At 36.5% G+C, this 13,319-nt stretch overlaps 1 protein-coding gene across 2 annotated transcripts in view; it reads left to right on the top strand.

The window, feature by feature from the left end:
• Positions 1-413: 413 nt before the first annotated feature.
• Positions 414-13,319, top strand: part of mor (SWI/SNF- related protein mor) — a 52,199-nt gene continuing 39,293 nt past the window's right edge. For both annotated transcript variants that reach the window (XM_069817896.1, XM_069817897.1), the window contains exons 1-3: positions 414-618; positions 7,352-7,471; positions 11,146-11,250. In XM_069817896.1, the coding sequence (XP_069673997.1) occupies positions 502-618; positions 7,352-7,471; positions 11,146-11,250 (342 nt within the window). In that variant the 5' untranslated portion in view covers positions 414-501. The remainder of the gene's footprint in view (positions 619-7,351; positions 7,472-11,145; positions 11,251-13,319) is intronic.

The following is a 13,319-nucleotide window of genomic DNA, read 5'->3' on the forward strand; positions in this document are numbered from 1 at the left end:
TTTGGGACATCTGGCCGAAATCTACGGCTGACCACTATATAGGATCCAGAATACAAAGCAGAGGTTAAATTAAAAATTACAATATGATTGCGGAGAGAATACGGAACAATGATAAATTTAAAAATAAAGTACAATTTGATTTCGGAGAAATATGAGATGAAAATACATGAAGAGTAATGAAATGAAGTAAAAAAAATTACATAGTATTATACAAGTGATTGTGTAAAATGGATAATGAATCTCTCAATACCATTAGACGGTTAAACCACAGTCTATATAGTAGACTGTGGTTAAACTATAAAACGTCTTTGCCATTAGACAATTTTTGTTAATCTTTATACGGAGGGAAATTTTTTTTGGGAATGTTATGATTTCACTTCTTCTTATGTTTAGTTACACAGAATTCTATCACTAGATGGCACTAGTGAACGTAATTTCGCTGGGCAAGTTGTTGAAATCGTTACAACCATTGGTGAGGAAGCGTCTATTTGTGATTTCAAGATGATGTCCCTTGCCCCCAAAAAGGATGGAGGACCAAACACAAAGTTTTTTGAATCTCCAGAAACGATATCTTTATTCGATGGAATAAAATCGTGGTTGCAGAAGAACTGCAAAAAGGTAAGAACGCTCCTCCATTTTCCGGGCGTTTCACTAGACGCTTGACGTAAGAGAACAAAAGAGATAGTTATCTTCCGTGGTGTAGGTTTATAATAAATTGCTTCAGTTATAGCCATTATAGTAGTGGCGCAAAAGAAATTATTGTGCACTTGAATTTACGTAAAATTGTGCTGACTCAAGGAATTGAAGTTGTTTTTTTGGTAGCCGGAGCGTGATGTTTTCCGGTCAGCAATACCTACATAACCTGCAAAGTTTTGTAGACTTGGAGTCAAAAATATTTGGTGACATTAAAGATTAATTGCAATCCATTTGGGCCAATCTTCGATATCACCCCACACAATACATAGGACTGACGTCTGATTTATAAGTTTCTTTGTGGGTTAAATAGCTAAGTGACATCTAGCCGAGGTATGTGACAAGGTTAGTGGGTTAATTTTACATTAAGCCGAGGTATGTGACAAGATTAGTGGGTTAGTTGAGGGGATTATTTAAGTGATGTGAGGCCACGGAATGTGAAAATTATTTAAGTAGGCCTACGTTTTCTCTTCCATTTGTAGTGTGGGGGGATACCGGAGTTTCACCCCGATTTGTGTACTTAGTCAATTGTAACGTATCTCTTTAAGACGTAACTTAACGCTGACAATTGTGGGGACATTTCTGAAAAAATGAGTTAAGTGCACCCAGGGTAGGGAGATAAACTAAAGTACCTATTTTACATTTTATTGGAAAAGGAATAGGCCTATATCTTTCATCCAAATCACACATTAACATGTAAAATTAAAACTTCACGAAATTTACGAAAGCTTAGTACCGGTACCCTTTAATCACATTTTCTGTAAAGTAACTAACCTGCACTTATACCACTTTGCCTTTGACCCCCTCATTTGTTATAGCCTACAGTCATTAAATCACACAGTTAACAATATTGAATGCAGGAAATGAAATATCACAGTATAACAAGTAAAGTTACATTTATTGATTTTATAATGTTGAAGTGCACTTTCTTTTTGGAAATTTTGTATTTTTTTTTAGATTACTAGAAAGTTATGGTGACGTACTCAAGTGTTTGAATTTTCTAGAACGAACATGTTTAATAGGCCTGTAGTTGGCTACAAGAAGTTGAATTAAATACACAGTAGATTTGAAGATAAAATCCAAAATTCAGTCGCTGTTTTCCCAGACAAATTGGATGACGCAATTCATGACGTCACGCGCGATAGCAATACTCGAAAATATGAATTAAATATTGGAGGCTCACCTTATCTCCACCCTTCCTACTCCTTCCAAACTACTTTATATTAAATTCAATTGCATGCCATCTTTGAATACGCCGGGATTCGATCCTAGGACCTTTCGTCGAGTGAACCACCATTATAGCCATTATGCTACGAATTCGTTGATGAACAACCCCTTAAAAATTATACTTAGACACAATTAACATAAAATACTTCCAAACGCATTAAATATATAACTCCATTATCATATAATAAAACTAAATTTATAACTTTGGTATTAACCTTCTTACATTAAAATATAACAAATAGATCACAAACTGTTTGACCTTTATTATATAAGTAAAGTAATATGATAAATATCCGAAAGATAGTGTTACTCCATTTATCCACTGTCAATTGTCTTATTATAAGCATATTAAACCGATTCACTACACTACTCCCCCTAGTATTCTATAGCTCGCGCAAAGAACGATTACCGAAAAACAGTGGTGGCGTTACTGTCTGTTTTGACGTGTGTATATAGGTACGCTGAGGGAGTGAGAGGTGCGGGCCGATGAAAGTACTGCCTCTTCCAAGAAGATGAACAGATGGGGACATTACTGTGGAAATGAAGAGTATAGATAGAGAAAAATTCGAAGTGACTTAAATGCGCAACATTATGTTTACAGATAAAGTAATGATACTCTGCAAGGGGAACACTCCATCACTACATAATAAAATAAATTCACTAGGAACAAGACACGTATTCATATGCAATGCAACAAACTAAAGTCGTAATGTAACTATCACAATGCAAGACTGATTCTATCGATGTCGTTTCTCTTCCGACTGTACTGTTGAATATCATTCAGTTTATCTTGTTACCTTTCCTGTCGCCCGCTCTTCCTTATGGAATTTTTTCGTTCGCATTCCTATCGTCGGTAATCCCTGCTTGCGAGATCTATAGTAACATTATGATGGCTAGTACATCAAATATACAGTATATCTACCTGATGCATCACAAAAAAACAAAATTATACACCGACGTATGGAAAGCATACAAAAATCTATATAATCTATACATATTTGAGTTCCTATACCTCTGTTTATTTGTCTATGTACTATACCGCCATTCCGAGGGTGCAAACGGAAGAAAACAAGCTCATCAAATGTTCCTATACTTCATAAACAACATTAAAAAAGCATACTCTGGCTATGGACTAACACCGTTAACACCCAGAACTTTACACCAACACAGATCAACAACAGTGAGATAAGTGAAATTGACAAAATTTTTAATGAAAATAAATTTTCGTATAGATATACGTGACGTCATAAGCCTCTTATGTCATCCAACTTATTGATCGGGAAAACAGTGACTCTACTTTGGATACTACCGATTTGAAGGTTGTTTTGAGCAATCACCGGTTACTTCGCACCCATTTACCTTCACGCAGTAAGAAACTTAATCCATTCTCATTGTAGTAATCTCAATGCATCATATTTTGTACAGTAACACTGAGCGACTCTCAGGTCGTACTTGTATTTGCCCTGGTGAAGAAACCTGTATGTAGTTTCGAAATGTCGAAAATATTAAGTTCCAGGACATGGTATAGAATATCTAAAAGTCTTTCCTCTTGATGCAACTTGTAGGGACAATGTTTTATAGAATATATAATTTTATTTAAATATGTTTACCATTAGCAGTGTAATAAAGTGGTGAAAGTCAGAGTTATCACGTACAGTATTTAGAGAAAGAAATGGATAGCCCCAGGCAATATGACACTGGAATCTTTGCAAGATATGAGATATAAATTAGAAAACCCTAGGCTACATATCTACTGACCATGGTGGTGGGGGGATACTACGTGAGATATGAATGTAAAACCTCATTAAAATATTTTCACACTGTTCCCACATATTTTTATGTTGAATAGCTCTAGTGGCGGCTCGTGGGTATTGAATTAAGGGGGGCTGCATACAAAAATAAACCAAGCAACTTATTTTATTTAAAGATTAGTTACATGCGCCTTGTCTTGTAGGTTGCAAACTTTTGAATCATCTTCTTATTAAAATCCGGTATGTCGTTTAACATAATCTTTACAATGGAAAATATAGCTAATGTGGTCACTTCTCTCATCGTATTTCTAAGATAGGATTTTACTCTCTTCAAACACGAAAAGCAATGTCCTGGTTCGGAAGTTGTCATTGGTATGGTGATAGCTATGCGTAGTAGTTCCACAACTTCTGAAAATGAGGCCTGCAAGTTCTCAGATAGAAGAAACTGCAAGAGCTTGACTGCGTCACTGATATTTCTGAATTCTTGTCTCTGATACAACACAGTGAGTTCCGTTTTTAGTTTGTCTTTATCAAACATTGGAAAAAGCTTCACACATACATTTAGGTCATTTTCAGGAAATGAGCTTTCGTAGCATTCAAATTTTTCTTGACACAGAAGAGAAGATAATACCAGATGATCTATGAACTGGAATCGGGTGTTAGCTTGTGTGATAATGAGGTTACACACTTCCTTGGCTGCCGCAGCCCTTGTCTGAATCCCTTCGACCTTACGACGCTTTTTAGGGTTTTCATTTTCACAGATCTCGCTGCTCAACTGTGCACTGTTCTGTGCTTGCCTCATTTATTGCAATGTTGTTAGATGTTTCAGATTCCATTATGGTTTGAAAACATTCTAGCAATGGCTCCTTCTTCTCATGAATAACATTTACTGTTCTTATTTTAAAACTCCATTATCACCATTTAATACGAGAAAAATTCGTTCCGGCACCGGGAATCGAACCTGGGACCTCTCAGCTCTACGTGCTGAGTGCTCTTTCCAACTGAGCTATGCCGGGACACGATCCACGGTGTCGGCCGAACTCCTCTTGTAATGTTTTACGGCCTTACTACCTGCACTTTAGACAATGTAAGTTATACATGCAGGAGCGCATATTTAAATGACTTTATGGCCATTCCCGGTGCCGGAACGAATTTTTCTCGTATTAAATGGTGATAATACACATTGGCTACTTCATAGTAGTTGTGTAATATTCAGTGAGGTAGGCAAGACCTCATATATAATGAATATGTGATGTTAAAACTCCATCTTGTTGCTCCAGCTGATGGAATTGTCTTTGAAACACATTAATCTAATACAGACTATGTGGAGATCGAGAGAAGAAAGCAGGGATACTGGATAAATTAGCAAAAAATATGCGAGCCTTTGTATTTTGTTTAGCGGCTCTTTCCATTATGAGATACAACTGATGGGCACTTAATTTCACATTTCTCCTGAATTGTTAAGGTACTGAACTGATTAGACTGTAAATATTGTACAGATTTAAACATTGTTGCACTTGTTATACTCACAACATTAAAGAAAATGTATTTAAAACTGCGCGCTACTGACAAACTGCTGCAAATTTTGCAGCGCCTGGAAACTCTGGATTCGTGGCAAAGGGCAGCAGGGGGAGGGGTAAAACTAACGCGCAAAGCATCCGAGACGAGACTGGAAGCTCCAGGGGAGGAAGTGGCTTCATCCTATAGTCCTTGTCTCTGGTTTCGCTCTGGCAGCACCAGGGGAGGAAGTGACTTTACTAACGATTGCGTGCATGTTAATGAGGGCAAAATTTTATAACAAATTCGAGCCGCTAAATAGAGACTGTATAATAAATGTATTTCACAACATAAAACGAGACAAGAGCCACAAATGTCTGGGGGTGCTGCAGCCCCTTCGAAAGCCGCCTCCCTTCGAAAGCCGCCCCCTGAATAGCTCTATATTTTTGAACAGGAAATTTCACACCAAAACCTTTGCATGACACTGGTTATAGATTAGAATATCCTACATATTATCTACTGTATGCGAGGTAACTTATCAGTATATTCACACTGGTCTCTCATATTTTTTTGTTGAACAGTTGAATTTTTGAATAGGGATTGTGGCACCAAAACTTTTTGCATCATGTGTGTTGTAGGTTTGAATAATCTAGATATTTGTTGTGAGTTATCAATAGGGGGCGGATGTTGATGAAAAGTCATTTTCTTATTTTTCACATTAGGACAATACCTATTAATATAGAAATCCCTTCTGTGTTAATAAATCAACGTAAAAAAAATAATTTCTTATATTGCATTTTTTGAAGTTTTTGAACTAATAGGTCATTTTTATATTTCTTTCGGCATTTTTTGGTCATTTTTAATACTTTGAAGAACTTTTAGATCATTATTGGAATGCATTTTACTTTCTTCTTTACCGATAGGTCTGTTAAATCATTTTCTAAGCAAAGAGATCAGTAGTAATTACCTACTGAATAAGTGAATAACAATGAAGCTTGAGTTTTATAGTTTGCAACAGACTCTAAAGTCCATCCCTCATTCCACTGAAGGCTTCACTTTACATAACGGAAGTAATATAAAATGCTTGACAACAGCTTAGTTTGAGTGAGGGCTTTGACTGCTACTGTTCTTTTGTCGGTACGAGGGTGTCTTTAGAATTTATGTTTGGATGGGGGGAAACTTTCACCATGTCCTGGACAGAACGTGATTCAGAAGGGATCTCTACGTAGTAAACATTATTTTTAACACAAAGATTGCAATAATGCACGCTGCGCCCACAGTTTCTTTTGTCATTCACACTCCCTCATTTGGAAGATCTGGTAACAAAAGTGAAGTGTGGGAGGAGGAGGAGATAGAGAATGAAGGCACTGACATGGACCACCCCTCATTGAAACACATTGTAAACCCTCATTAAAATCTATAGTTTTCCCTTTAAAACCTTCATTTTGTTGCATGTTCTTTTCCTTTATCTTAGATAAATTATTTTTCATAACACTTAAACCCATAAAATGTATGCTTTTAATTGTTTGGAATGTAAGTAAATTAATTACGATGCCACTTGCAGCTACTGACTAATAACAAATAACTTTTGTGTTAATATTATACAAGACTTGAATATTATTTAGAGCAGCCACCGTCAGATAACATTTCCCCTTGCAGACAACAGTGAGCGGGCAAAGGAGGCGAGGTTACGTTGTGTAGAAATAGTAGAGTAATTGCGTCATAGCTGTATGATGCCTGACCTGATTCGTTCACCCTGTGCGGGCAAGTATCTGAGGCTCGGTAGGGCACTGTTATGATGGAGCCTGATTTAGAGGAACAAAAAGTTAGCCTGAGTGGTGCAGTCTGTGCCCGAGGTTGCAGGTTCGATCCCAGTCTAGATCGAAGACATTTAAGTGTGCTTAAATGTGATAGGCTCATGTGAGTAGATTTATTGGCATGTAAAAGAACTCTTGCGGGACAAAATTTTGTCACACCAGTGACACTAATATAACTTCGGTAGTTGCGAACGTCGTTAAATAAAACAAATAAAAAAAAAAACAAATAGGAACAAAAAAAATGCAATTCTATACTTACAAGAGTTTTTATTTAGCCTGTAACTTGTAAAATATTACTCTAAACGCCCACATAATTATGACCTTAAGTTTTGTGTTTATTTTAATTTGCTAAAATGTTTGTTTCAGTACGTGCAAACAGATCCTCCCACAAGCAAAGGCTTGGCTGCCCTTGTGATCCAGCTGATTCAGTTTCAAGAGGACAATCTGGGGAAAAATGTGAGCAAGCCTCCACTCACCCGACTGCCTGTGAGTACTGAAAATCTACAGATGAATTCTTTGGAATGTGACTTCATCTTTTCTCTTTTGAATTAAAAGGCAGACTTTAAACAGGGCCATTCCATGGTAAGTGATTCTTAAGATATGGGGCAAGAGTAATCACTGTCATGGAGCTGATATAAAATCAGCCCTCGTAAGTGTGGCACTGGGGTTAATGTGGCATTAGGTGTAAAATGTTGCTTCAGACAAAGTTGGAATAATGCAATTAGTGGTGAAATGTAGTATGATACAATGTAACTTCTCTTTGATTAGAAAGTTCGTGTAAAACTGAATTTTTTGCATTATCGGATGATTGTATTTTAGATATAATATACGAGGCGTGTTCTTAAAGTAAGTTCCGTTTTCAATTATAGCTGTTGTATCGCTGCAGTCGTTATTTTGTGCATGCATGTGTTCTTCTTCAGTCCTCAGGCAAGCTGTGTATGCAGTTTCAGAGCTTCAGTCCGTGTATGTGGCTAGTTGTGATCAGTTGAAATGTTTAAAGTGATCGAGCACCCTGCTGACTGTGAGATGCGGTCTGTTATCCATTTCTTGAATGCAAGAAACATCAAACCAGCTGACATTCATCATCAACTTTGTGAGGTGTATGGTGATGATGCAATTAGTGATGGAATGGTCAGGAGAGGGGTTAGGAAGTTCAACGAGGGCCACGTCTCTGTGCATGACGAGCAGCGTACCAGTCAGCCATCTTTGACCAATGACAATTTGGTGCATGCTGTCGATGAAAAAATTCATGAGGATAGGAGGTTCACAATTTTTTCGCTTTCATTGAATTTTCCACAAATGTCGCGGATTGTTCTCTACGATTACAATATCGAAAATTGTGCTCACGATGGGTACCCAAGATGCTCACTGAGGAACACAAAACCAAACGAACTTCCAGTGCATTGAGCTTTCTTACACGTTACAGTGAACAAGGCGATGAGTTTCTTGACCATATCGTGACAGGTGACGAGACTTGGGTGTCTCACATGACACCTGAATTGAAGCAGCAGTCCATGGAATGGAGGCACACTGCATTGCCAAGGAAATAGAAATTCAAACAAACCATGTCAACACGCAAATCATGTACACTGTTTTTGGGACAGAAAAGGAGTCCTACTCATCGAATTCTTGCCTCGGGGTGGAACCATTAATAGAGAAACCTATTGTCAGACCTTGAAGCTCCGTCACGCAATTCAGAACAAGAGACGTGGGATGCTGACCGACGGAGTTGTGTTGCTTCATGACAACGCTCGGCCACACACAGCTCGTGACACCCAAAATCTCATCTCGAAATTTGGCTGGGAACAAATTGACTATCCCCCCTACAGCCCGGATTTGGCTCTGAGTGACTTTCATCTCTTTCTGCACCTCAAGAAGTTCCTTGGTGGTCAACGTTTTGATGGTGACGATGAAGTGAAAACAGCAGTGCGGGAGTGGTTCATATTGCAGGCGGGCGAATTCTACAATGAGGGGATAGAAAGACTTGTGCCATGACTCGATAAATGCCTCATTAATGGTGGAGATTATGTTGAGAAGTAATTGAAGTGTAGGGAATACAATGCAACAAAAATGGTTTGTAAATATCTTCCCGTTTACTTACTACACCCTTTTGGAACTTACTTCAAGAACACGCCTCGTAGTTTCAAGTTTGTCACGAAAACTTTGGACTACTTTGGACACTGAAAAAGATAACTACAAAAGTTAGTGTTCTGCATTTTTTTTGTAGTACTTGCTTAAATTAAGGTACATTGCATGTGGGAAATTAAGTATTGTACAATAGAAGTGTTTTGAGGCATGAGTTACCCAATTGTTTTTTGTCACAAGAGAATGTGATGTAAAACATGAGTCAATTGTTATCCTGCAAAAGAGAAGAATTATTTCATATAAACTTGTTGAATGTATTGAGATTTAAACCAGAAGTCTGGCACAATTATTTGCGTATGGATGAACAAACATATTCTTAATCACTTGACACTTAACTAGGGACACCTTTAATTGCAAAGGAAGATACACATTAAGATAAATGCATTATACTACATGAATGTTTAAGCACCACATGACGTTTTCTAGCTACTATAATATGTTATGAAGATCTGAAATTCACTACAAAGTCTCTCCACAGTCATCAGTAAAGAGCGGATTCCTATGTAATTAAATATTCTTTTTGCGTGTGGTAAAACACAACTAACAAAGTTAAAAATTCCGAACATGAAGTTTCAAGTTTAAAACCCGAATTTTATTTCACATAAAAACACATATTTTCACCAAAAAAATATGTAAATACATATTTTCAGGAAATTTATTATAAAAACATAAATCTTGGAGTTTTTTTACTTAAATATTTTGAAACTAAATCAATTATATCACTCAGAAGTACGTTATCTTTTTCAGAATTCTTGGTTGCTTCGTGTTGTTAAGCGCTGTGTGGTGTATCCGTGATCCATTTTTGTAATAGTATCGCCTCAAGTTCTGAGAACTGCTAGGCAGCATATCAGTGTTATTATTAGAGAGTAAATTAACATGGCCAAGGAGGAGAGATCTTGCAACACATAATTAGGAATGTTTATTGTTGCTGAAGATGATTTCATTCCATGCTTTGTTTGTGAAACACAACAGATAAGAGCTCGGGTATGAACATTATTTAATTTAAACAAATCTCTCGCCTCTCGCTCATGTCTATCAAGGCAATATATCTTGTTGTGATTCCCTGTTATCGGGCTTCCTCAATCGATATCCTTCAAGATATACTGAAAGATGGTTGTTTAAAAAACGATTTGGCTTTCCTATTAGCAAATCTAAGCTTTTTGTGTGACACCATAAAAAACTCGAAACATCCAAAAACCTGTTGTCTGAAACAGGGAGGTGCGTGCCGTGGAAATTAAACTAGACTCCCTACCAGTTCAGAAGCACAATTACTAAGGGACAAATTCCAGAATGTGTTTGGGAAAAACAGTGGATATAAAAAAATGTGTAAAGTTGCTCAAGTATTGAAGGGTGTACCTATAGGTGAAATTGACGGTATTTGTGACATTCCTCTCTTTAAATATTCACGTCTGACGTCCTGTGATATGGAAAGATTGTTTTCACAGTATAAGTCATTGTTCAGAGATAATCGGCATGCATTTGTGATGAAGAATTTGGAGATGACCTTTGTTGTTCACTGCAGTTCTCGGCCAACTACCAGCACTCAAGTGTGGTTGATGACTAGCTACCTAGTAATACTTTTTTTTAAAGCTAAGTAAGGTATTTTTGTCATATTGAAAAAAAAAATTTTTTTTTTATTTTTAGCAAATATTTTCGTACTTTTTAGCACATAAAAAATAAATATATTAAAATTTCCACAACCTGAAAAACTTTTGTACATGCCAGTGAATTCTGAGAGAAACTTAACAAGAGCAGTTCCATAAATCATTCGTGCTGGTGATTAGAAAGAATAAAATTGCTGATAAAGTATTAAAAGTTATTTAAATTAAATAACAACTGCACTGTGTTAACATGTTAAAGGAGTTTCTCATGACCTACAAGCAGTACAACGTACACTGACTCAATGCTATTTTAAGAAGATTTCATTAAATGAAAACCACAGTACCTTTTCATTTAAATGTAATAATTATCTGTGAAACAAGGCATGAAATAAACATGTGTGACTTTGTTTGCAGATGAGATGTTTTCTAGACTTCAAGCCTGGTGGAGCTCTGTGCCACATTTTAGCCACAATTTATAAATTCAAAAGTGACCAAGGTTGGAGGAGATTTGATTTTCAGGTGAGAATTTAATATATTTTTGTATGATGATTGATTAATTAATAAAAGTGCAGAGTTTTCCTAGATTACAGTTTGTGTTTAGTATTTTTATAAAATTGCAGTGGAGTGTGAATATTTCACTTTATTTGTATGCAGTATAATTTTTTCATTTTTTTTCATATGAATAATTTTTGTATGTAGAAAATTGTTAGCTTTTGTCTTAATGCTTTATTTCTTCTTGTTTCATCTTTGTGCATCCCTTTCAATGTAGGATTGACAAAAGGTACTGAATTTTAATACCTACTAGGGAAGAGATCAAACTTGGTTTGAGTTGTCAGAACTTGTCAATGTATGAAAAAAGGAGCATATAAGCTGTTTTAACAGTTACTTAATTGAATGTACTACCATATTGGTCCAAATCTATTACAATGATTTAGCATAAAAACAGCCATGTGAAAACCATAGGTACAGCTTGATTCAGGGATTTTGGCCCCTGCAAAAAGTAAGTAGATAGACTAAGAGCGAGTTACTCATCACTACTGGTGGGCTGGGTCACATAGGTCAGGCGGCGCATCATATCACCTAACACTTCCTTTTTATCATATCGTGATACGCTCCATCTTAAAACACAATATTATTCTACACGTCCCATTACTAACTACTACGTCTGTTGACTAAACAATGTCATGATGACTTATATTTTCTTGACATGAGTGTCCTTCAGCTACGAGCATAGATATTATTTTCATTCTTCCTCTTCTCTCTTCCCCTCCTATGCACATTTATGATTAAATTTCTTTCTTATGACGCAACACACAGCTCGCTCACTAGCCAAACAACCAAGGACAGGGGCCATTAACGTTGAATCGAGCTGTACTTGTGTTTAGCCTAGGCCTTTTCATTCGTTGTCGGATATGGTTAAGGGGGACTATGTTCTGAGCTCAGCAGGCAAAAAATTATGCAGTTCCTGGCCCAGTGGATAAGTAAATTTATATTAATGTGAATGGCAGTGAGGATGACATTTTGTGGAGGATTTTCATTCTGAAGTTTCAGTTCAAAAGATGAGGCGATAGCAGAAGTGAAAGAAGAACAATAAGATGATAAAGACTGGCAATGATAACCAGATGATGATGTTACTAAAGACTAGAATTGAAAACTTGAAAATGACTTCAGATTTATAAACATTTTTTCATTCTACAATGCTTTCATTTTATGAAGAAAGTAAATTAAGTGGAATCCCAGCAAACACTTTTCTGCATGTCATGCTTGTACTGGCGGGAAGCGTGTTCCGATACTACCAGCATCATAAACTTCGAAATGCAAGATTTTGTAGGAATGTTAGAGTCGGGATATTTACGAGTAAATCTACGAACGCATCTTCTATAGTTATCTTTTTTCACATAATATTCCACCAAATAAATTTCCTGTCCAACTGTATACTTCATTCTCCAATTGATTACTTAAAACACAAGCAACAGTGACACGTCCCGATACTGCTCTTAGAAGCAACCAACTGCTGGGATGTTTTGAAGAACTGGCTTCTCATGTTGCAGTCGGGAGAACAGGAAGTCGACCAGTGGCAGAATGATGCGAAGTTTCCTTGTAAAATGAGAGCACTATATAGCATTTACATAATGAAGGTCGTATTTTACGAGGTATTTGGATGATTCTGAAATAACAAAGAGAATAATAATTAAGAGTCAGTCTGCTATAACAATGCTGAACAGAATTTTGTAGGATAAACAAATACTTAAAGAAACTAAAATCCATGTTTATAAATCGGCAGTGAGAAGTTTAATAACTTATGGTGCAGAAACATGAAATTTTTTTTTTTTTTTAATTATTTAAATTCATACATATCAACAGTGTGACATTGAAATATGTGTTCAGGTTTCTGCCCAATGACAGTGTTGATATACAGGGCTCCTATAAAAGACCTTTCTGTTTTCAAACACATGTCATTTACGGTCTATGAATCTGAGGTGCATGAAAATAGTACCAGTGGAAAGAGAAACTCAAAAAGTTTAGTTCCTTACATTAAGATGTTCAATGTGTCCTCCTTGGTAACATTGCACACATCACGGCTATAG

This window comes from Periplaneta americana, chromosome 2 (genome assembly GCF_040183065.1).
Source record: "Periplaneta americana isolate PAMFEO1 chromosome 2, P.americana_PAMFEO1_priV1, whole genome shotgun sequence".
In the NCBI taxonomy this organism is placed as follows: Eukaryota; Metazoa; Arthropoda; class Insecta; order Blattodea; family Blattidae; genus Periplaneta; species Periplaneta americana.